Here is a 26,909-nt window from a genome sequence, read left to right as displayed (position 1 = left end):
TTTAAATCAACAGTTTAATCTCATCAATAGAAAAGAAATATTTGTGAAATTACGATACATTTGCAAATGTATTTTAACTGTATTTTTCTGTGAAAAAAGAAAAAAAAAAATCTTTTAAAAAAATTGAAATTTTACGGTTATTCACAGTTAGTTTTTTTCATATTATTTTACATATGACATGTAAAATCACAGTCTATTTTTGTCATTTCATTGATATTTTCCTGTATCTTAAAAATACAGGAAAAAATCTTGTAAAATAAACAGTGAAAATTCTGTTAAATTACAGATTTTATTTATAATGCAGGAAGCATCTGCTGATGTGAACCATGCAATCATGTAAAAACAAGGACATTTCAATTGGTTCACATTCTTATTCTTGCAACACTATGCCATCATCTCAACACAAACCCCGCTTTTCCCTTTTTTTCTTGCTTTCAGTCAAGCAGGGCACTTATTATGTCCAATCAATCAATGTTCACTCATTAGGAACCTCCCCTGAAGTATCCTCTGGATGGCCTCGCACAGCAAGAGTCAAAAATTACCTCATAATTGCTGCTCAGGCATCATAACAAGCTAGGCTGCCCCACTGACACGGCCATACAAACAGGTCTAACACAGGAATTGATGGATACTGGAGAATCGTATTATATATTGCCATATCCAATTAGATACAGCACATAAAGCAGCAGATCCATTCCCTCTTTTCATAAACCAGTATTCAGATATAAAGACGTGAAATGCATTTTCATATTTTCTCAGCAGAACCCCCCCCCCCACCCCCCCACCCCTCTGCTTCGCTCTTCTTGGCGTGTCACTGCAAATGATAACATCCTGAGGATTTATTGTACATTTGACACACCAGTAACCAAATTATAATTCAGTTGCTGCAGCATATTCATAGAAGCGCTGTACAATGGCACTCAGAGTGTTCAGTTCAGTCAGCATGTATTAATGTAGAGCAGCTCCAAAGGTCAACAGTTTGATCTGACACTGTGGTTTGGAGATACGCATGATGAGCTTTACTGTGTAATACCTGAAACAGAAGCCTTTCCTACCCTTGTCAGAAGCTTTGGACTATTTTAACACATGTCTACCACACTTTGGTGGGTTTCCATCCAAATGTATCACACATTTCAACCCAAAGAAATCGCAAAAGAAATGTGAATTTATGCCGCCCCCCCCCGCCCCCCCCCCCCATCTGCTGTTATATGACTATGAAGAGCTGGGTTTTCATCATTATCGTTATGTGATAAATACGCTATATGTTGTATATAGTTGCAGAAAAAATTGTTAGACCATTAAAAGTCATTCAAAACAATGGTTATGCAATTGAGTGCTAACTCCTGTGTGCATCATGTGACTAAAACAGATAGAAAGGAAAACAATTTCATTCAACACATGTCAGATGTTTCTGTTTGCACCTCTCCTTGTCATGAGGTCAGGGGTAACACTAAATAGTAACTTTAACCTTTACAATCCATTTAGTTCAGTTTTTTGTATGTCTTTTTAAGGGTGTGCACATATTTCCTGTATTTTCTTGTCGTTTATGAAGAAAAGAGAATGAGAAATAAATATGTACAGGGTGGGGAAGCAAAATTTACAATGAACATTTAGTTGTTTTTTCTCAGCAGGCACTACGTCAATTGTTTTGAAACCAAACATATATTGATGTCATAATCATACCTAACACTATTATCCATACCTTTTCAGAAACTTTTGCCCATATGAGTAATCAGGAAGCAAACATCAAAGAGTGTGTGATTTGCTGAATGCACTCGTCACACCAAAGGAGATTTCAAAAATAGTTGGAGTGTCCATAAAGACTGTTTATAATGGAAAGAAGAGAATGACTATGAGCAAAACTATTACGAGAAAGTCTGGAAGTGGAGGAAGCGACAAAAAACGTACCAAAGCTTTTATTAAAACTCTCAAATCCAAAATCCTAAAGGATCCAACCAAATCCATGAGAAAAATGGCAACTGAACTTGTGGTAGACAACAAGACCGTTAGAAATGCAGTAAATTATGATTTGAAGTTAAAAATCTTACACAAGAACACCAAAACACTTGTTGACAACAGCAACAAATCCAACTTTAGCAATTTTTGGGAATCATGTTTACGGCCAGCCTTCTAGCCCAGATCTAAACCCTCTGGATTCTGCGTTTGGGGCGTTTTAGAACATGCTACTGATAGAACATCACCCAGCAATGTTGACTTTCTTAACACATACTATTAAAGAAGAATGGGAGAAGTTGTCACCCGAATATTTGAGGAACACTTGCGCAAGTTTTCAGGAAGCGTGTGAAGGCAGTTATTGAGAAAGAAGGAGGACACATAGAATAAAAACATTTTCTATGATGTACATTTTCTTGTGGCAAATAAATTCTCATGACTTTCAATAAACTAACTGGTCATACACTGTCTTTCAATCCCTGCCTAAAAATATTGTACATTTTGCTTCCACACCCTGTAGTTGCGGAAAACAAATTATTAGATCATCAAAAGTCATCAAAAACAACGGTTATGCAATCGAGCGCTAACTCCTCTGTGTATCATGTGACTAAAATAGACAGAGAAGACAACATGGAATGTCTAAAAGCACTGTTTTTGTCAGTACAGTCCCATAGATATTGATGTAAGAACTGAAGTGATTTTGGTTATTATCAAGAAAACATGGAAATGACTAGATATCAGCTCTGAAATTAAACTCTTATGAGCTATTTTTGTTGTTATCATTATATTTGTCCAAACCAATGTACCTCTTGTTATACCAGGCATTAAAATGATCAAGAAATTGAAGAAAACAAGGGGTGGTCTAATAATTTTTTCCACGACTGTATTTAGAAATATTCAAAAATGACTCTAAAAGTATCTTAACTGTTTAGAGTAAAGAGTTCTGATGCTACGTCACAGATGTCTGTGTTGGTTTTCAGAGCTATGACAGTTACTGTAAATATATATGACCACTAGAGGGAGTAGTGAGTCACTCTGCGGTGTCCCATGGAGGTAAAAAAAAAAAAAAAAAAAAAGATAAAAAATATTATGCTGTTTTTTTCCACTGGATGCAGCTGAAAATGTAAGAATGGAGTTTTGATGCTGAAAATGGCAGCATTTCTTGTTTCTTGCACACAGATGAGTTTGATTGTGATGCTTATGAAGGTATAAAGTTCTATTATTATCTTTGCTAAGTTGCTGGTTATTGATTAATGGTTCAGACTAACTAAAAGATCTTTATTGAGTTATTGACAACACAAATGATACAGAAAACAGGGGTTATTTGTGGTTTTACTGGCTGTTTCTGTCTAAAAAACAGCACTAAGCTAACAGCGCTAAGCTAACAGGGCAATAATGTAAACTATCGGCTGACACTATGAGTTGGGTGATGTTTTAAGTGGCAAAAATATCCAAAGGAGGGCGGTTATTTTGGGACGCCTTAACCATGTATTTGTGTATTTTCTGTCTTTGTCTTATTTTAGCCAGTCCTTCAGCTCTTTTTCATAAATGTAACCAAATTGTTTACACCTAAACAAAGCATAACCATTACATTGTCTAGATCAGTTTTTGGCCAGGACTCATTTGTAAAAGAGGTTCTTAATCTCAATAGGACTTTTTTTTTTGGTTAAATAAGGGTTAAATAAATAAATAAAGTAAAATAAAAACTCAAAACCCATCTATTAAGGACCCGCTTTCTCTATGTGACCACAATTGCATTGTCTAATTTTAACCTGCCTTTTGCTTTTTACTCTGTTTTATTGCTTGTTTTATACTCTTCGTTTACTGTCCAGTGTCCTGAGTGCCAAGAAAGGTGCCTATAAATACATTTTATCATTATATTATTATTATTATTATATTATTAAAAAAACAATATCAAGTTAAAGGTTTTTTTTTTTTTTTTTTAAACAACTTTTAGATTAAGAAATTATGCTCTAAATGTGTCAAAAAATTACCCCCTGACCAAAGAGCAGTTTGTGATGAGTCAGGAGGTGGAAACGAAGTTGCGGCTAGCTTTTGTTTTTTAATTATCTGACATTCTGGCGTGTTGGAAACACTGCAGTGGAATAAGGTGAGTATGTCTGTCATGCAGTGGTAAGATTTTCATTCTTCTTCCTTCAACTATCTGTGTGATATTGTTTTTAACCCTCTAATGCCAAATGTATTGTACTTGATACATGACTTTTGAAGCTCTCTACATGATCAGTGTGATATTCTTTTTCTTGAAAAACCTGATGTATACAATTAGATACATGCAATACATAGATATCCACCAGGGGAGGAATTCATTCACCAGAGGCCTTTCCAGTGACACTACAAGACTGTCATTAATGAGGAAGGAGTCAGAACTTTGACAATTTTGAAAAGGAATTCCCAATTTGTTAGACATGTTTGTGTTATATTATGTCTTTGTTCAAAAAATAACAATATTTGAGCATTGAGACCCGATGTATTAAATATGATACAAAATTGAAACTCATACATGGAAATTGATATTTGATTTAAAAAAAAAAAAAAATTGTTCACAAGGACCAATAAAGGCTCCAGTTTCAAAGACCTGGAATTTTCTGTCAGTTATTTAATGGTTCAGGCATTACAGGGTTAAAGTTCTGCTCACTATGTCCACCGACATTCAAGCTGCTACCGCACTCTTCTAAAAACAAACTTTGACAAAGTCACACATCTTGTTATGTGCAGTTTTCCTTTAGATACCACCATGTCCTTCATTTGCACATGCTCAACTATAACAGCTCTTCTCCTGGCACCATATTTCCAAATACATTTTCATTGTGTCCTGCATGCAGCGCTGCCCAAGACATAACCAAACATCACAGAACAATAGTAGAGACTGTCAGACCTACAAAGCTAACAAAGCGTGGAGATAGATGTGACTATGTGAGACTAATTCTAATGTACTGTTGCGACTGAAATATGTATATTTTAGTTATAAAGTTATACATTTGCTATAAACCACTGTATATGCAGCATCTGTGTTTCATTCTACATATTTCTGTAAAAAATAATTAAAAAATCCAAACATAGATGCAAAACACTGTATATTAGATCATGTATTTTTCTTTTATACTAAGCAAATACATAATAGTTCAACATCCTGAGGAGCAATCTATAAAATGAGGTCTACACATTAGGGTAATTACCACTCATGCCATTAGGAATAATCATATTAATGTCACAGAGGGACAGGGAGCAAAAAAGTAAAGCATTACAGGGTTGTTTTTCTCATAAATTAATTAAAAATCTTAACCGTAGAGCAGCTTGTAAATCAACATATCAGCGCACGTACATTAAGTTGATTGCTTAATCAGTTTTTCTTCTCTATAAGTTTTACTTTTACTTTATTATTTATAAAATTAAATGCACAATTAGAGAGATCTGACAAGCCTCCTTTTGGATTTGTCAGTTTAATCCAGTATCGTTTCTATTGCTGTTAATTATTAGCTGATGTTTGACGCGCACAGACAGTGACAGGTGCTTTATATAATGCTTTTCTGATTACAGCCAATCACATCATCCTGCTGCGAGTGCTTTATATACAGTAAATAATATATATATTTATATTCCTGAGGATGCTGTTGTCATCTGGCATGCTGCAGTTGAGATGAGCTTGATTGACAGATACATCCAGGTTCACAGTTTATTGGTTTCGGAGAGAGAGGCGGATATGCCAATTTAGACAGGAAAGTGACAAAAAAGTTTCCATCTAAATAGAATAATTCTGCTGCTGGGAATTCTCAGCTGGGGAAAGGAAAGAGTCAAGCTCCGGTTTTCTTTTTTTCTTTTTTCTTTTTTTTTTTTTCCTCTAGCTTTAACAAGGGCTGTGAATGACAAACATATACGACAGTTAGAGTCTGACAGAACATCAGCTTTTGATGCTTCACAGGGGAGCTATGAAATAAACAACAGGCAGAGAAATTGAATTACAAAGCAAAAAAAAAGGGTCTCCTTGTGGGCTTTGAGGCATCAGAGTGCACCAAAAAAAAAAAAAAAAAAGCTGCAGAGAATGGTACATTTTAGGAGAGCTTATTTTCTCTTTTTACAATGTTGTAGTTAGAAGGATTTGTCAAATATCGGACAGAGATTCAGGATTTTATGTAACAATATTTGTTTGATATCAATCATCACTATCTAAGCTGTTAATGTTGAACCAAACCTCACTGTCTATTTTCTTTTTCATCGGAAAAAAAACCCCAAGCCATTATATGAAATGATACGACAGACAGTTATGTTATAAGTCATGTATTTGATATAAGTTTAGATTTTTATGTTGGTAGAAGGACTATGTACAGACACTTTAGACCACAGGTGTCAAACATGCAACCCGGGGCCAAAACCGGCCCGCCAAAGGGTCCAATCGGGCCCCTGGGATGAATTTGTGAAATGCAAACATTATAATGAAGATATTAACAATCAAGAATGTGAAAATCATTTTAGGTCAATTCAATCTGAAGTAGGTCAGACCAGTAAAATACAATCATTAAAACCTATAAATAATGAAACACGTAAATTTTTGTCTTTTTTTTAGTGTAAAAAAAAAGTAAAATTACACAAAAAGCTTATATTTACAGACAAAAAATGACTAACCTGAACAAATATGAACAATACGAAATTTCTTAAGAGACGTATGTAGAATTTTACCAATATTTTGCCTGTTACTAAATGTTTGTGTATTTGTAGATCCACTGTAGTAGTAGTAGTAGTAGTAGTAGTAGTAGTAGTTTATTTCGAGCACATAGAATCATCAGATAACAAAGAATCATACAACATGGTCAAAACAAATAAATAAATAAAATTTTTTTGCACTCGAAAAGGAGTGGGAAGAAGTACTGACTCCCACCCCCTTTCTACAAACTAATAATCAAACTAGATCCGCCTCCTTTGCTTTGTTAACACACATTTTCCTCTGTATATTTTTTACAATAACACAAAACATCCATAAAAACATTCATATACATTGTGTTTTTTAGTCACCTCACACACAATCAGATTTGCAATTATCAACCGTTTTTAATATAAACTATAATATACATATCCACCTCAAATATTTACTCCAAATACAATAATCAATAATATGATAGTATCTTCCTACCATGATAACCAATTAACTATATATCTTATTTTATTCGTACGTCTAATGTTCTGTATTTTGTTTTATAGTGGATTTATACATCCTTTTAAATGCACAGATTGAAGAAGACATTTTTAAGTTTTGCTCCAGATTATTCCACAGATGTACCCCTCTAACAGAGATACACTGGCTTTTTGTTTGTTCTACACTTAATTTTCTTTTAGATTTCAGTTCCCCTTAAATTATAATTACTTTGCCTGGGCTCAAACATCCTCTGTAGACTGTAGGGAAGCATATGTTCATGGGCTTTATACATTATAAACACATACACTGTGATCTGTAAGTTGTGATTCACATGTATAAATGATAAACTAAAGCGTAATATTGTTCAAATTGCACTTATTTTTCTGAAGAATTTTCAGGTTGTTCATATTTGTTCATGTTATGTTCAATTACAGTTCGGAGATGTAAACATTTTCATTACGGAATTTTACTTTTTTCACTCAAAAACACAGAGAAAACTTTGAAGTTGACATTATTTAGAAGTTCTTAACCTATTATTTATTTTATTTTACCGGTCCGGCCCACTTTATATCACATTAGGCTGAATGTGGCCCCTGAACTAACATGAGTTTGACACCCCTGCTTTAGACTGACAAAATGGACCAAATTAAAAGTATTTAAGAGCCTTCTTTCATCTACCGAAGCCTATAATAATAAAAAAAGATGAGAATAAAAAGGCAGAAAGACTGTCACAAATAAAAATAGTACATGTCAAGGAACTTTCCAGGGATGTGCTTTTATATCAGATATGTTAAATATTAAATATTAGATGTATTTGTGCAAAGACAGGCCAGTTTGAATTAGTGTAAACTGCTGTCTCACAACAAAAACTATCTTTTGAAACCTAATATCTGAGATAAGAAAAAAAAACAAAAAAATGCAAAAATATTGTCACTAACAATAAAAATAATAAATGTTATGGAAATATCTGAGGCACTCAAAAAAAAAAAAAAAAAAAAAAAATCATTTATTGGCACCAACCTGTTTTATACTTATTAAACATACTGTCTTCTCATATTATTTTGTGCTTCGTAAGGATCTTAATAGACATATTAGATCTACAGAGTTAAATCTGTCATTTATTTGTTTTTTTTTTAGTTGTAGGACAAATGTTTGCACCAGTTTGGTAAAATTAAAGTATAGAGATGTATGTTGTGATGTGTTAACAAAGAAAAATAGGAATAATTTTAGTGTAGTAAAAGAGGAAAATGAGGAGATAAGAAATCATGCACTAAAGTTAAGTGACGTATAGAGTAAAGTTCTAATGACCACACATATGCATTTCTCTGAAAAGATTCAATCATATGTGAAAAACAGCTTCTATAAACCAAAGTACCCATATTTAGTATGACCTTCTTTTGCACTTAACATGTCTTTATCCCTTTTGTTCAGGCAATATGAGATTTCTGGTTGAGATTAATGTTCTGACGTTTTATATCAGATTTCATTCAACACGTGTCAGATGCTTCTAATTGTTTGTGCCTCTCCTTGTCATGGGGTCAGGGGTAACACTAAATAGTAACTTTAACCTTTACAACCCATTTAGTTCAGTTTTTTGTGTCTTATTAAGGCTGTGCACATATTTCTTGTATTTTTTTGTCGTTTTTGAAGAAAAGAGAATGACAAATAAATATGTAGTTGCGAAAAAAAAATTATTATTCCATCAAAAGTCACCAAAAACAATGGTTATGCAATCAAGTACTACCTCCTGTGTGTATCATGTGACTAAAACAGACAGAAAAGAAAACATGGAATGCCTAAAAGTACTGGTTTTGTCAGTACAATACCATAGATATTGATGTAAGAACTGAAATGGTTTTGGTTATTATCAAGAAAACATGGAAAATTGATAGATATCAGCTCTGAAATTAAACTCTAATGAGCTATTGTTGTTGTTATCATTATATTTGTCCACACAAATGTACCTTTAGTTGTACCAGGCATTAAAATGAACAAGAAAATGAGGAAAACAAGGGTGGTCTACAAATTTTTTCCGCAACTGTATTTAAAAATATTTAAAAATGACTCTAAAAGTATCATAACTGTTTAGAGTAAAGAGTTCTGATGCTACGTCAAAGATGTTTGTGTTGGTTTCCAGAGCTACGGCGGTCACTTTAAATGTATGTGACCACTAGAGGGAGTAGTGAGTCATTCTGCCGGTGTCCCGTGGAGTTAAAAAAAAGAAGTGATAAAAATATTATGTTGTTTTTTTACACTGGACACAGCTGTAAATGTAAAGAATGGAATTTGAAGCTGAAATGGCAACATTTCTTTTGTCTTGTACACACATGAGTTTGATTCTGATGCTTATGAAGGTATAAAGTTATATTATTATCTTTGCTAAGTTGCTGTTTATTGATTTATTGATTGATTACCAGTACAATGCCATAGATATTGATGTAAGAACTGAAGTGATGTTGGTTATTATCAAGAAAATATGGAAAATGGATAGATATCTGCTCTGAAATTAAACTCTTATGAGATATTTTTGTTGTTATCATTATATTTGTCCACACAAATGTACCTTTAGTTGTACCAGGCATTAAAATGAACAAGAAAATGAAGAAAACAAGTGTGGTCTAATTATTGTTTCCCTGACTGTATGCTCATTTCAACCCTGGCCTTAGACTTTTTCACAGTGCTGTCTGTATATGCACTGATATCTTCTTCAAAGTAGGACTGAAAATACTGTAAAGACTAAAATATCTGAATTAACGAGTGACAAGCTCAGCTGCCGTATAACACATTTCCATTTTGTACCATTTCAACGTGTACATGCCGCTTATATCAAGTGAACAGCCCAAATCCTCTGCAAATCGCTCCGCACTAATCAGGACAGTGTCCACTTGTTGTAAATCAATAATGATATAACTAAGTCATACAAGGCTGCAGCGGTGGAGGGATTATGGAGAGAAGAAAGAGTGAAAATAAGCTCTAAGAGGGATTTCATGCATAAATCTCTCTCTGCAACTTAGCACAAATTGAATTCAGGCACACTGCTAGAAAAATTAATTCAGCTCTACAAAGCGGGAAGAGGTTAAACACTTTATGTGCTGCTCAGTGATCCAAATCATGGAGAAAACATTCAGAGGCATTCTCACTGTAGGCCTGTGTACCATGTGATCTTTATACCTGAAAAGTAAATACGTTTATCTCAGAACAGTCTCATTAAGTGCCTGAATTCATCATTGGATATTGTTTGTTTTGTTTGGAACTATATCAGGATAGAAACATTTCTTCGGCATTTTGGTCACAGTTTATTCCGAACGACAATTGACGACAAATGTCTTTAGTTTAATTATGTGATGAACTGGAACTGCAACTTGTATTGGATGTTAACCCTTTCATGCATGAATTATGAGAATTATGATAACTTTAAGATTTTTTTTTCCTGTTTTGATTCCTCTTTGGTCATGAAAAAAAACAAACAAACAAAAAACACACAATTAATTTTTTTTTTTTTTTATGAAACTATTTTTCATGGAGTTGCAAAAATGTCCATTCAGATTTTGAAGCAAAAAAACATATATTTACTGATATACTGTGTGAAAACTATGAAATAAAAAAACATTTTCAATGCTGCTAATGTGATGCCTTCTCATATTTTAACTGGTGCTGTCAAACAATTAAAATTTTAATCAGATTAATCACAGGTTTGGATTAATTTCGATTAATCATGATTAAAAATCATTCATTTTTAATCTATATTAATTGCGTTTCATTTTGCATGAGTAAACAGACTGAAGAAAGAAGGGAATATATATGCACTTAACACAGTGCTTTTCAACCATGGGGTTGCCTGAAATTTCTGGTAATTGATTAAAAAAAAAAATTACTAATAAAAATCTATGGTGAGTTGACCGAGACAATCACAATCCATAAGACATGACAAACTGTGAAGCTGAAACTGAAGCACTGTGGTTCTGTTTATCTCTCAAACGTTCATTGTGGTCAGTTTCAGATGCTGCAGCTCTTTCATAATTCATAGTTTGAGTTCTTGTTTGTTCAGTATTAATTGTCAGCCTTGTAAATATGATCTGGACTGACTGTACATATCCTGACCAAGGAAAATCAAATTCTCACTTTGTGCAGTAATCTACACCTGGCTTTTCTGCCTCCGTCCATAATTATATATATTATATAGACTAAATGTTGTATAAATTTGAAGTTTATTTGCAGCATAGTATGGCAAACCATTACATGATCAACTAGAAGCACTCGGAGAGCGCAGACCTCCGCCAAGGCTGATCAGTGGCCCCCCCCGTGGGCCCCCCCACCCCTGATCACCACCAAAATTAATCATTACTTCCTTTTCCCATTTCCAACAAACCCTGAAAATTTCATCCAAATCTGTCCATAACTTTTTGAGTTATGTTGCACACTAACGATCAGTGGCCCCCCCCCTCGTGGGCCCCCCACCCCCGATCACACCACCAAAATTTAATCATTTCTTCCTTATCCCATTTCCAACAAACCCTGAAAATTTCATCCAAATCTGTCCATAACTTTTTGAGTTATGTTGCACACTAACGGACAGACAAACAAACAAACAAACAAACAAACAAACCAACCCTGGCAAAAACATAACCTCCTTGGCGGAGGTAAAAATAAATTAAATTTAGCAAAAAAAAAAAAAAAAGTCTCAGTTTTGAATGTCTGGGGTCGCCAGAAATTTGTGATGTTTAAATGGGGTCATGAACCAAAAAAGGTTGGGAACCACTGAGTTAACATGTCTATTAAACACCTTCAACAGTTCCATTTTGTTTTGTTTTTTACTCAGATTTCCATCCAGAGGGCCAACGTGCTGTTTAGTGTCTTCTATCTGTATGAGTTGGTTCTGCTGCTTGTCACTCCCGGATCAATTGCCCATTTGTTCATGTGTGACGCTAACTCTACTCTACGACAAACTGCTCCAAATTTGTTGCCAGAGATGTGCAGAGAGTAATCTGCGGTAACATGTTGATTTTGGCAGCCCTAATTTTAACATAATTTAATACTAGTTATTATTTACTTTGTGCAGATATATAATATGAAAAAAAAAAAAAAACTAAAACATTTTCTTTGAAGCTACGTATGACTTTCATCACCAATTTTTCATCAAATCTGTAAAACCCCAGTCATGGCCTAAGTATCATGAATTCGTTAGTCTGTCCGTGATTACTCACCTGAATCTCTTTCCTCATGGTGAACAATTTCGAAGTGTACTCCACCATAAACAATCCATTTGTTTACAAACAGAGTTGGTAGGTCAGTTGGGCATTTTTGGAAATTTGTCGCAACTCGTAGTGTGGGACGCGGAGCTCCACGCAGCTGCATAATGGCCGCAGCGGCAACAAACATGGAAACCACTTCATTGCCTCTTGCTACAGCGGCTGCGTGGAGGTTTAATAGTATCTGTACACATCTGAAATGGATCTGTGGGAGGAAAAGCATTATACAGACATGTTTTGAGGTGATTTTTGGTGCACATGTAAATATTAAACATTGTGAGGGAAAAACTAATTGTGTGCTGCTGTGTGCTTCATTTGCATTTGAGGAATTAGACAATAACCTTAGTCGGTTCACAATAAAAACCATCAGTTTTTTGTTGATTCTGCTTCTGTTTCAGGTCAGATGTCGTCAATGGTGGTTTTGTTTGCCATTAATGGTCAGCTCTGTAGTTTCCAAACATTTTTAGCTCAAAACCCAGAAAAACTAATGAAACACACCCTTTAAATGTTGACAAAAACAGGCATGACTGACCTGTTTGCATTGTTTACACCCTGTTACATCATTTCTTGCATTTCTTGTTGTGTTTTCAGCTGTTTGTGTGGGACTAGTTCTAGCTGTGGATCTTAATCTTTTGCAAATTTGCCTTGTGTGTAATTCATAAACTTAAAATTCTACTGTAAATGATCTACCCTGTTTCTGCAAATACAGACTCTTTGTTATAATATTAGTCTGGTGCCATTTGACGTCTCTGTGATTTAGTGGATTTGCAACACTTTTTGTTTTCACCATATATTTATCATATTTATTTCCTGTTTCCTGGTTGAGAACTTTGGAGGCTAAGCTGGTGATAATAAATGAAAGTTGTAAGGGTTTTGGTGGAAATTCAGGAGGCTCCTGTCGTGATATAGCATGAAAATTCCGTGAAAGAACTTCTGAAAAGTGACATTTTAAAAGCTGAGATTGGTCATATGCATGACAGCCACAAGTACAGGGTGGGGAAGCAAAATTTACAATATTTTGAGGCAGGGATTGAAAGACAGTGTATGACCAATTAGTTTATTGAAAGTCATGAGAATTTATTTGCCACAAGAAAATTACATATAGAAAATGTTTTTATTCTATGTGTCCTCCTTCTTTCTCAATAACTGCCTTCACACGCTTCCTGAAACTTGCGCAAGTGTTCCTCAAAGATTCGGGTGACAACTTCTCCCATTCTTCTTTAATAGTATCTTCCAGACTTTCTCGTAATAGTTTTGCTCATAGTCATTCTCTTCTTTCCATTATAAACAGTCTTTATGGACACTCCAACTATTTTTGAAATCTCCTTTGGTGTGACGAGTGCATTCAGCAAATCACACACTCTTTGACGTTTGCTTTCCTGATTACTCATATGGGCAAAAGTTTCTGAAAAGGTATGGATAATAGTGTTAGGTATGATTATGACATCAATATATGTTTGGTTTCAAAACAACTGACGTAGTGCCTGCGAAAAAACAACTAAATGTTCATTGTAAATTTTGCTTCCCCACCCTGTAGGAGCATTTTTCTACCTTTTTACAGTTATTTGTAAATTACGGTGAACCATCCTGTCTGTAAGTTTGACTAAAAAACAGACATTGTCTTTCCTGTGCAAATGAATCACAGACATGGTGGATTAATTTCCAAATAATTAAAATTCCACAGGTTAAACTAGTCCCATATCAATAAGGCTTTTTACGGAGTTTTGTCTTATGTGTTACATTGTTTTATTATCTTGTGTTTTTTGAACTTTACCTCATTTTAGATAATCATTTCACGCTCTTTTGACTTTGGTGAAGTCAACATTCATACACTCGCACATTTTCAGATTTTTTTTTTTTTAGGAAAATAAACCTACATTTCATATAACTGTGTATTTTACTATGACAATTGGTATTTCAATAAAAATAGTTTTGTCACCCAATTTCACTTTTGACCCCAGGTCCAGTAAGCTACATACAACTTATAGAAAATACATTAAATACAATTATATTCTAAAGTCAGTAGTAAGTTTGTTTTGCTATGAAACATAACAGTAATCATTAGTTTATCATAAGCCCTATTTAAGTCAAAGCATTTTCACCATTTTGCTTTTTGTGCACATTGTTTAATTCAAGAATTCCTATCTACAAGAGTTAACAGACTTATGTAAAGTGGGCTGCAAAATAAGTTAAGTTGGGCCATTTTCACAGTTTGTGTTTTCTTTTATTTCATTTCAGTTCACTTTTATTGTACATCAAACACCTTCAAAACACACTGTAGTTTTCTTTATTCTCTGGTTGAATTGCACCCATTTAATTGTAAAAACCAGGAGACGAGGATTGAAGACAGGTGTGTTCATCAGCAGCATGGAGAGTTCAGCCTTCTCACAGACCTGTGGGTGTGTGTGTTTTTTCAACATTATAGAAAAAAACACAATATATTTGCGTTATTTCAAGTGTGAATTAATCCTTAGAGGTCTGAGCCCTTTATAGACATTTCTGAAAGGCACCTTTGTGGATTTGATTGTGATAAGTTATATATTTTTTCAATTGGGATTTGATGATTTTTGTCTATTTTTGACCCTAATATGTTAATAAAGTAGGTTAAAGTGGAAGAAATTGATATCAGATCATACGGGTGAAGTTGAGGAAAAAAAAAAAAAAAGATGCCAAGCATGGGTATGGTAAACATTTATTATGTGGTATATAAAAAAAATCCAAAAAGTTTCAAAAATGGCCATAATGGGCTCAGACCCCTAAGGGTTAATCAAAATCACACCAAATATATTCTGATTTTTTTTTGTTAAGTGCTTTTTTTTATGTTTCCCTCCTCCTCCTCTTCTTTCTATCATCCCTTTACCTGCAGGTGTGTGAGGAGGCGTGGCCAAACCCTCCATGAACTCACACACCTGTCTTCAATCCTCATCTCCTCTGTATAAAAGCCTGGTTTCACCACCACAACACTGGATGTTTCCACTGTATGCAGACCCCCTGTGTTTTTTTTTTTTTTTTTTTTTTGGGGCCATTGTAAACTCCAGCCCAGTGGTTTTTTGGTCATCCCTCTGTCTCTCCAGTCCACCTCATCACTGCCAAATCCTTACCACCAAAGCCAAACATTTCCCCTGTTTCTTGGACAAAAACCTTCCGTTGAACTCAGTTTCCCTCAAGCGTCTACTTTCAGGGTCCAATTCTGAACTACTTCTGGCTCCGGCCTCAATCCTCAGTGGTCTGAGCCCATTATGGGTTTTTTGCAACATCTGATTTTTTTCCTTTCATATACCACATAAAAAATATTTGGCAACTTTTGTTTTTTGGTTTCACTTTACCCATATGATCTCATAATGAGAAGGATTTTTCACTTGAACCTATTTATTTAACACATTGGGCCCCCTCCAAACAAACAAAAAAAAAAATCTAAATTGAAAAAAACACAAATGTACTCAACTTGAAAAAAGAAACATAGGTTACAAATACATTCTAAGTATGGAATTGAATGTTTTATCCTATCTCCTCTTTACTTTTTAATTTATGTTTTATTTTCAGTATACACTCAAAAAAAAATTAATCCATCCCTTGTTTTCCTCAATTTCTTGTTCATTTTAATGCCTGGTACAACTAAAGGTACATTTGTTTGGACAAATATAATGATAGCAACAAAAATGGCTCATTGGAGTTTAATTTAAGAGCTGATATCTAGCCATTTCCCATGGATTTCTTGATAATAACCAAAATAATTTAATTTCTTACATCAATATCTATGGCATTGTACTGCCAAAAACAGTGCTTTTAGGCATTCCATTTTTTCTGTCTGTTTTTAGTCACATGATACACACAGGAATTAGTACTTGCTTGTGTAACCATTGTTTTTGATGGTCTAATAATTTTTTCTGTGACTATTTTCATTTTAGCTAAAATCAACACGTGTTGTTGTTTTTTTTTTTTTTTTTTTTTTTTTTCCAAGAAGTAAAATTAAATTCTGTCAATGTTAACATCTATAAAGTTTCCTTAAAAATCTGAATAACATGGACAACTTGAAATGTCTTAAGAAAAACAGATGCAAGTTTAACAATATTCTGCCTCGGTTTATCATTTACACATGTGCATTACAACTTTACAATTACAAAAACACAAAATATTTACTAACAGGCAGAATATTGGTAAAATTGCACTAACTTCTCTTCATACATTTCAGATTGTTCATATTTATTCAGGTTATTCACATTTTTTGAAAAAGGAACGTTTGTCAATGTAAACATTTTCATATAATTTTACTTTTTTTTTTTTTTACACTAAAACAACGAGAATTTGTGGTTGTCATTATTCATAGGTTACTATGATAGTATTTTACTGGATTGACCCACTTGAAATTATATTTGTCTATATGTGGAACCTGAATTAAAATGATTTTCACACCATTGCTTGTTAATATCTTCAGTGTAATTTTTGCATTTCACAAATTCATCCCACGGGCCAGATCTGACCATTTGGTGGGCCGGATTTGGCCCCCGGGCTGCATGTTTGACACCTGTGACATAAAGCATTAATTTCCAGCTGATTAATAAATATTTGCAGAGACACTTGCAGTCCAGTTGCGTAAAAGATTTCAGACACTTTTATTATTTGTACAAGTGAGACCAGCATAATGAAAGTGATAATACCCATGAACATGAAAGACATTTTTTCTTACTGTATTTACACAGAAGTGTCTTCACATCACACACAGAAAATCCTACAAATGAACATTTTTGTAAATAACATAACATTAAATAAACTCCACCTACCTTTAGGTTTACAGCTGAATATGCATATGATGACCATCTCTGCACTGCATAGAATTTATACATATACTTTCCTCATGAACAACGTGACTTTTGCTAATAATACTGCTCTCATGATGCATATAGGCGGACTGTAAATAAACATTAACAAGAACTAAGTCTTTGGCAAATGCAAATACATTCACTTGACAAATGAAGGAACCATCATTCCAGCTCCATGTCGTTTTAAAGAAATGACTCTCGGCCTGAAACATGAGAGGAAGTGGAGACATGTTTAAGGCATTTTAGCTGAATTTGTCGCCCTGCTTTTTTTTTTTTTTTTTTTTTTTTTTAATTTTATTTTTTTGTCTGAAATAGTTTTTGGAGTCATCCTACCTGGGGTGAACATGAATCTTCTTGCTTCAAATACATGGATGATGATTCGTTTTTGTAACCTGGCTGTATCTGTTTCTGTGGTTAAATGCCAAAGACTTAATCAACTCAAAGACAAGTGAGATTATAGTGCACATCAAGGCTGTGACGTGACCGGTGTAAAAGCCTTGAATCGACAAGAAAAAAACTGAACAAGAGCGGGTGAACTGTAAGTGCCGCGTCAGACTGGGAATTATTACTTACAGAGACTTCTGTGAAATGCGAATATGCATCATCATTTTTCTGCATAATAACCACTCCAGTGTTTGCAAACCTCCAAAAATAGTGCAAAAAAATTAACAAAAAACAAAAGGGTTTTTCGCCTGGTGAACCTCTTGAATATCTGACAAATAAGAAATAGTAAAACACTAGCCAAGCAGTCTGCAGTTTAGTAAGACATTAAGTCATTAGGAATTATAAAAAATGAAATAAAAAATTACTTTTAAGAAATATTTACTAGCTTCTTGAAATCTTGCAAATAGCGGGCCATGGGAATATATTATCATGGCTCCCCCTATTGTCAAACTGATGTTTCTTTTTCATTTCATTTTTACATGTTGATTGTGTATCACAGAGTGTGTCGCATGTTCTAATCTTCTCATGGCATCGAAGCAATCGATTTTACTCATGCTGAATGTTTGGTCGGTGACTGTTCAGATGGTTAAAAAAAAAAAAAAGTAGCCTGCCACAGTCTTGTGTCGCCGCTAATCTCCTTCTGATCTGAATCGAGTGGGAGGTGAAGGGTAAAAGGAGGAAAAAATAAAGATAAAAGCTGCTGCTACATTTTAAGCTCCGGACGTTAGCCCTGTTTAGAGCCATAGAGGGGAGGGGGGAAGGAGAAGGAATGTACAGTATTGATCCAAGGATGGGATGAAGGTGTGACACTGCTACAGGAGGAAAATAAATGTTTTCGTTTTTTTTTCTTTTTCTTTTTTAAACCACTGCACAGTTTAATCACGTGTATAGCATCGATCAGTCTCTGGTGATGCGGTGAGTCCTGTAGATTCTTTTTTTTTTTTTTTTTTGTAAGATTTTTTTTTTCTTTCTTTTTTTTTTTTTTTTTTTTTCTTTTGGCTTTGAAATGTCCCAAAAAAAAAGTCGTCGTTATCCTCTGAAAACTGTGAAGTTCTCATAGTTGTGAGCCGGGAACATTTTATGCACAGTTGCTCAGTGTCCAGTGGACCATGCCGCTCACACTGGGGCAATATGGAGGCTGAGGCCATGGTCCTGCAGGTTGATTTGGTTTCCATGGTAACTAGTGACGGTCATAGGCAGTGGCAGCAGTGGGAGGGGCGGAGCTCTCGATGCGTGCCACTATAATAATAAGGGGAACCTGAAAGTTAACAGAAGAACGAACTATTTGAACAACAAATACAGTTTTTTACCAACATGTATCTCTATTCTGATCATTTGTACTGGTGATGTTACAGTGGAGGGGTTTTTCTAGTAATTTTAAAGAGGCAGCAATATTTTTCTGTCTTCAAACTGCATGAAAAGTTTTCTTTTTTTTTTTTTTTTAATTTTCTAACCATCTTGACTCCTTGAAGAGATTTGTTGTTTTTAATATGAAATGCATCATAATAAAAAAGGCATTTCAATTTTGACTGGATTTTTATGTTCATATGTCCTGGAAAAACTTGTTTTCTTTTCTTTTATCATACTCTACAGTCTTTTGCAAGGTCACTGATTCAGACTAAAGACTGCTCACAAATTAGTTTTTTTTTTTAAGTGTTTCTTACTAAACAAACTAAAGGAAACAATGACATAAGCTGACATTACACTGTAAAGATGATAATATGGCTAGCATGACTGGTTAGACTCTAGATAGTCATAACAGGGTCACTGTTAGACATTGTTGTTTATGATTCCACTTGCTGGTTTCTGGTATTTTTGCACTTTATGACTTGCAACACCATTTGCTTTTGTTACCCTGCCCGCCTGAAGGGGAGGCAAGGGGTACTGTTTTTGGTTTGGTTTATTTCTTTGTTTACACTAACAGCAAAACTATTGTTGAATTCAAACCAAATTTAGTTTATAGATGCCAGTGACCCAGAATAGATCGCATTACATTTTAGGACAAGTAGGTCCAAGTTCTACTTTTTTATGAATTTAATTTTTTATTTAATTTATTTTTTTCCCCCACTTACATATAATAGGCGAAATTTCAATGTCTGTACTGCTAAACTATTGGTTGAATTCCAACTAAATTTGGTTTATAGATTCCCAGTGACCCCCGAATAGATCTCATTACATTGTTGGGGACAAGTAGGTCCAAGTTACTATTTTTGTTATGAATTTTTAATTTTTTTTTTTTCTCCCTACTTACATATAATGGGCGAAATTTCAAATGTCTGTAGCAGCAAAACTATTGGTTGAATTCCTACCAAATTTGGACTATAGATTGCCAGTGACCCCGAATAGATCTCATGGCATTCTGGGAAAAATAGGTCCAAGTTACAATTTTCTATTAATTTTCAAAGTCTTTGTTTTTCCCATTTACTTATAATGGATGAAATTTCAAATGTCTGTAGCAGCTAAACTATTGGGTGAATTCATACCAAATTTAGTTTATAGATTGCCAGTGACCCCAAATAGATCTCATTACATTTTGGGACAAGTAGGTCCAAGTTACTATTTTTTTTATGAATTTAATTTTATTTATTTTTTTCCCCACTTACATATAATGGGCGAAATTTCAAATGTCTGTAGCAGCAAAACAATTGGTTGAATTCCTACCAAATTTGGGCTATAGATTGCCAGTGACCCAGAATAGATCTCATTACATTTTGGGAAAAATAGGTGCAAGTTAAAATTTTCTATTAATTTTTAAAATCTTTGTTTTTCCCATTTACTTATAATGGGCAAAATTTCAAATGTCTGTAGCAGCTAAACTATTGGGTGAATTCATAATAAATTTAGTTTATAGACTGCCAGTGACCCAGAATAGGTCCCATTCCATTTTGGGAAAAGTAGGTCAAAGTTTAATTTAATTTTTTATTTTAATGAATTTAATTCTTCCCATTTACTTATAATGGGTGAAACATCTGTTTGTTTGTTTTTTTTTAACTGTATGTACATGCATATGTTTGCTGCCTTATTTGACTGAATTATGTGATACATGTCTATGTAAATAGAGACTTTATGTTGTAAAGTCTGTCAAATGAAATATTCTGACTAAAAGAGAAAGTGATTGAACTTGAGACTTTAATAAAACTTAAACATAAAAAAAGAGCTAAAATTCACTCAAAGTAAACTTGAAATTTGTTGATGGTGATGATTTACACTTATTTAATTAGTAATTTCACGTGTTATGTTTATGTTTCTGATTTGTAAAAGACAAACTACAGGTGCTTCTGATAACATTAACTACTCTGGCTCTGTTTCATTTAGTTGGTACCATTTACACCTGTGTTTTCAGCTTGAACACATCAAAATGTCAGCTGATGATGGTCTGTTTCACCACAATAATAGTACTTTTACTTGAGTAAGAACTTGGCCCTCAAAGTATATCTGGTAACTAGTTTAATCCATATTTAATGCTCTATGAAAAGCATGCTTCCATCTATTTTAGAGGGATACGTGTGAATAGCTTTAGTCTCTGTTTTGGGGATTTTTTTTTTTTTTTTTCTACTCTTCACCTTAATTCTTATTTAATTGTCTTCTGTCAGTTTTTCACTCATTACTCACTTAGTAATGCTGGGTTGCTGAATCGCCATGCTTCATTGTAGGTTGTGTACTGTGGATGACTGTAGGGGTTCCCCGAAAACTCACTCCCTGCAAAACAAAACAACAAATGAATTAGCATCTCAATGCGTCAAACCATTACCCCTTCACATGCAGTCATTTCTCGTCATTCAAACAGGATGCAATTTGAGGGGGGAAAATGATAGTCATCGATGTGTGACCAGTCAAGCAAGTAATTTATTTCTTTTTCATTTCACTTAAGTTATGCAACACTGAACAATACAGGATGTGACAGTGAAGGCGGTTTTCCCTGTCCCATTTATGGATATCTACACATTCTTCTTCCTCCAGTATATTCCAAAGCGCTCTAATAAATACCAAGCTGTAATAAACAGTTTCATGCATACATTTTTGATATGCTGCAATAAATCCTGCAGCCTTTCTTTAGAGGAATTTAACATCTCCAATCTGAAGCTCTCAGGTCTGAGGAAGTAACCTGCAGCGTGTCACTGAGCACTGCTGTTGGTTCAACACGTTTCAGTCCTTTACGAGACAATAAAGGCTGGATTTTATATGAAGCTGGTGAGAAATGGCTTTGCTTTAACAGTGTTTTGCGCCTGTCACTAAATCTTAGTGGTTGTGTATAGGATGGATGCGTTACAACACAAAACCACCAGCCATGGGATTAAGGCCCCTTATCTTTTGCTTTGTGCCACATCAGAACAAATGGAAAATAAAAGTGTGTTTGACTTGACGCTTTCTGGACACATGATCTCGCAGATGAATTCATGAAAATTCAATAGTCACCCAGCGAGGAGTTTTGCAGCCAAAAAAACACTATCAGTAGTCGCTTTTCTATTGGGCATCTGCGCCAAACTTTACCGATATTTACTAAATGTCGAAAAAACAAGTGCGTAAAAAACCCATTCTCTCGTTAATTCTCAGATTTCACATTTTGACCCAAGACTATCTCTTGGAAACTTCAGCCAAACAGCATTTATGACTTGATTTTTCATTATCAGTAGTTGCTTTTCCATTGGACACCTGCATAAAACTTTACCGATATTTACTAAATATTTAGTCGAAAAAAACAGAAGTGCATCATGTCAGTTTTTCCATTAAATCACAAATGCGATGATTTGTTTATTTATTATCGCGAGATGACACGAGAAGTCATTCCATAAACATGGCGACGAACGTAAATATGGTGTTGATTTACAGATATATTCATTATTATTATTATTATTATTATTAATTACCCCTCTCTCATACTAAATTAAAAAATGATTGGGTTTCCTGGTGTCCACATGTACTGCGACATGTTTCTTCTTCGCTTGTTGCAACATACGTCAACATTAGTTTTTTTTTTTTCATTCACCTGACTCTAATTGCGAAAAAAGGTCTTTCCATTGCAGTTTTGCGTGATATACCATTTGCACTACGCCCGAAAAAACCACCTCTTGTCAGCGCAAAACTTTTAAACGAAAAATGAGACTTTGGCGAAATTGTCGTTTTTCCATTAGGTAAATTTTTATGCGCAAGTTATATTTGTGCAATTTGAGGGTCCATGGAAAAGTGACTAGTGACAATACTTGCTTTTCCATTGGACGTATGTGCAAAACTTTAACAATATTTACTAAATGTCGAAAAAAATAGGTGTGTAATGTTGGTTTTTCCATTAAGTCACAAATGTGGTGATTAGTTTATTTAAGGTGACACAAGAAGTCATTCCATAAACATGGTGACAAACGTACTTATTATTATTATTATTATTATTATTATTACCCCTCTATTTCGTACTAAGTTACAGCTACAGGAAGGCTGATACTCAAACACGGGTTCTGTGTCAATAGTGCCTTACACCTGTTGCCAAAACGAGAGGAAACGCAACTAATTAGTTTGACCATTTACGTTGGAGCCACACAGCTACTACATCCTCCTGAGTATTTTTTCAAATCGCTATATATCGCAGGGTTAAAAAATATCGCAATGTCAGTTTTTTTTCCCCAATATCGTGCAGGCCTATGCTGACGTAATATGTGACCATGCAGGCACGGACTGTTTATGGAAGTAATATATGTTTCTCCTGATGCTCCTCCTCCTGGGATGCAGAATTGTGACATTTGTTTCATTTCAATGGCGTAAAGGTCGGATAAATGCGAACCAGCTGTTCAGACTGAAGTCACATTGCAAAATATCGGTTAAGTATCGGATTTAGGACTACATATGAAAAATGGCTTCAGTCATATTTGAAAAAATCAGATTTGTGCTGTTTAAACTGTCTTTAACAGATCGGATACAGGTCACATATGGGCAAAAAAATCGGATTTGGGTCACATTTGCCTGCAGTCTGAATGTAGCCTTAGTCCGCACATAATCAGGCTCACGGACTCTGACTTCTATCCACGTGTCATGGATTTTAATGAATAACTGTTTTTGACGAATATATTGAACACAACACAAGGGAAATGACCTATATCTCAGGCTGATCTCATGAAATTGTTTTGCGTTACGCGCCAGTTCTTATGGCATTTGGCGTGCTATATGTACACATTTTCATCCTTTTGCGTGTCAATTTACGCCAAGATCTCTGGTTTACATATCTGTAACCGCTAACCCTAACTGCTAATCGTGTAGTATTTGGCACAGCGTGAACATACACATGGAAAGATTATAATGTGTACAGATAACACACCAATTAAAAGTGCTGTGTATATTTACGCAATTCATGATATCACGCTGTAAATCTATATTTTGTAAACTTCGATTATTTAGATTTGGCTCCATTTCCTTTAACATTAACCTTATTACACAGTGTAATAGTGGTCATTTGTATGAGTGAATGTTTGTTTACTTTCTTTTAACTTTGCTCTGAGCTTCATTCATACAAATTTCAAGCATTTGGAGATTAAAAGACAAACAAAGCCGTGATATAAAATTGCATAACGAAGCACAACGGTCTTTTTATAAAGCAGAAAAAAGGGGGGAAAGGGGGAAAGGGGAGCAGGCCGGGCCTATGATGGGGTTGTGTGTGTGTGTGTGTGTGTGTGTGTGTGTATGACCGGTAAATGATATGCTAACACCGCACACACTCCACTGGTTTCCCCATTCATGCGGTTTAATCACATCAAAGCAAAATGCCGCCCGTCGTGTGGTGTTTTGGTGAAAACGAGCACCAAAACCTGCATCCCCGCCTGCGCCTGGCAGTGAAACACCGGCCCCGGACTCCTCAGAGAGACACCGATTTGAATATTTACCGGGCTCCCATGCCTCTGCCTTTTGACCCTTAACTGTTTGCTGTGAACCTGAACTGCAGGTTAAGTAGAGGAGGGGAAAGGGACATGCTCTAGAGCGCAGAGGCATGGGGAGGGCTGGTAGTGCTGTTTATCGACGGCCGGTGAGAACGGCCACACGGGGAGATAATGAGCCAATGAGGCTGAGAGGAAAGTAGGGAGGCAGCCGTCCTCTGTTCTGCCTCCGATCACTTATTCAGGCCCGCTAATCCAATCGTACACAGAAATACAATAAACCAACGTGTGGGCCTCTCACTCTAACATGCATACTAATAATCTACACTTTCTACTCCTTACATTCTTTAATCAGATTTGTTAGTTTAGACAGAGAATAATACTTTTTTTTCTGAAACGTACATACATTCATGAAGTATAAGGAGGTGTTGGGTCATTATTCTCTAAGTATTAAAATCCTACATGTCACTTTTCCATTGGACATCTGTGCAAAACTTTACCTATATTTACTAAATGTCGAAAAAACAGAAGTGCATAATGTTGGTTTTTCCATTAAATCACAAATTTATTATCACGAGAAGTTATTCCATAAACATGGCGACGCATGTATATATGGTGCCGATTTACAGATATTATTATTATTATTATTATTATTATTATTATTATTATTATTATTATTATTATTATTATTATTATTATTATTATAATATATTACCCCTCTATCTTGTACTAAATTAAAAAAAATGATCAAGTTTCCTGGTGTGTCCACACATACCATGACATGTTACTTCTTCTTCTTCGCTTGTTGTAACATAAGTAAACATCTATTTTTTTAATTCACCTGACTCTAGTTGCGAAAAAATGTCTTTCCATTGCAGTTTTGCGCTATATACCATTTGCACTACACCCAAAAACCACCTCTTGCCAGCGCAAAAACTTTTAATCGAAAAATGAGACTTTTGGTGAAATTGTCGTTTTTCTATTAGGTAAATTTTTATGTGCAAGTTATATTTGCGCAATTTTAGGGGCAATGGAAAAGTGACTAGTGACAATACTCGCTTTTCCATTGGACATACGCGCAAAACTTTACCGATATTACTAAATGTTGAAAAAAACAGAAGTGTGTAATGTCGGTTTCGCCATTAAATCACATATTCGATGATTTATTTATTATCGCGAGATGACACGAGAAGTCATTCCATAAACATGGCGACGAACGTAAATATGGTGTTGATTTACAGATATAGTCATTATTATATATTACCCCTCTATCTCAAACTAAATTTAAAAATGATTGGGTTTCCTGGTGTGTCCGCACATGTTTCTTCTTCTTCGCTTGTTGTAACGACCGTCAACATCCTTTTTTTTTTTTTTTTTTTTAGTTCACCTGACTCTAGTTGTGAAAAAAGGTCTTTCCATTGTAGTTTTGCGTGATTACCATTTGTGCTACACCTGAAAAACCACCTCTTGCCAGCGCAAAAACTTTTAATCAAAAAATGAGACTTCTGGTGAAATTGTTATTTTTCCATCTTTCCATTGCAGTTTTGCGTGATATACCATTTGCACTACCCCCAAATTGTTATTTATTATTTTATGAAATTGTTGAATTTATTATTATGAATTTATTTTTATTTTTGTTGAAATTGTTGTTTTTCCATTAGGTAAATTTTTATGCGCAAGTTATTCTTGAGCAATTTAAGGGTCAATGGAAAAGCGACTACAGGCTCTGACACTGTTTATGCCTAAATTTAACCAAACCTCAGCCACGACAATGTGGTAATAGTTGGAAAATGGGGTTACATGACAAACCTGGTAAAAATAATCAGATGTCACCTGCACTTATTTATAGGTGGACCATATATGTCTAAATATGTAGAAACTCAGGACTGGAATCTGTTATTACACGATCAATATTGTGACTATTTATTGCATATCTTCATTGTATATTTTCTAAGATCTAATGCAGTGTTTTTCAACCTTGGGGTTGGGACCCCACGTGGGGTCGCCTGGAATTTCTAGTAGTTGATAAAAATGAAATACAAACTTACTAATAAAAAAATAAATGGTGAGTTGACCGAGACAATCCCAATCCGTAAAAGACATGACAAACTGTGAAGCTGAAACTGAAGCACTGTGGTTCTGTTTATCTGTCAAATGTTCATTGTGGTCAGTTTCAGATGCTGCAGCTCTTTCATAATTCATAGTTTGAGTTCTTGTTTGTTCAGTATTAATTGTCAGCCTTGTAAATCCAAGCTGGACTGACTGTACATATCCTGACCAAGGAAAATAAAATTCTAACTTTTTGCAGTAATCTACACCTGGCTTTTCTGCCTCCGTCCATAATAATATACATTATATAGACTAAATGTCGTCTAAAATTAATGTTTATTTGCAACATAGTATAGCAAAGTATCACATGATCAAATTTTTAATTTTT

At 34.7% G+C, this 26,909-nt stretch overlaps 1 protein-coding gene across 2 annotated transcripts in view; it reads right to left on the bottom strand.

Moving 5' to 3' along the window:
• Positions 1-16,935: 16,935 nt before the first annotated feature.
• Positions 16,936-26,909, bottom strand: part of LOC115410750 (paired box protein Pax-2a-like) — a 77,400-nt gene continuing 67,426 nt past the window's right edge. For both annotated transcript variants that reach the window (XM_030122531.1, XM_030122532.1), the window contains exons 9-10: positions 21,228-21,314; positions 16,936-18,873 (exon numbers count right to left, since the gene is read on the bottom strand). In XM_030122531.1, the coding sequence (XP_029978391.1) occupies positions 18,806-18,873; positions 21,228-21,314 (155 nt within the window). In that variant the 3' untranslated portion in view covers positions 16,936-18,805. The remainder of the gene's footprint in view (positions 18,874-21,227; positions 21,315-26,909) is intronic.

This window comes from Sphaeramia orbicularis, chromosome 19 (genome assembly GCF_902148855.1).
Source record: "Sphaeramia orbicularis chromosome 19, fSphaOr1.1, whole genome shotgun sequence".
Lineage (NCBI taxonomy): Eukaryota > Metazoa > Chordata > Actinopteri > Kurtiformes > Apogonidae > Sphaeramia > Sphaeramia orbicularis.
This window is presented reverse-complemented; position numbering and strand designations above follow the sequence as displayed.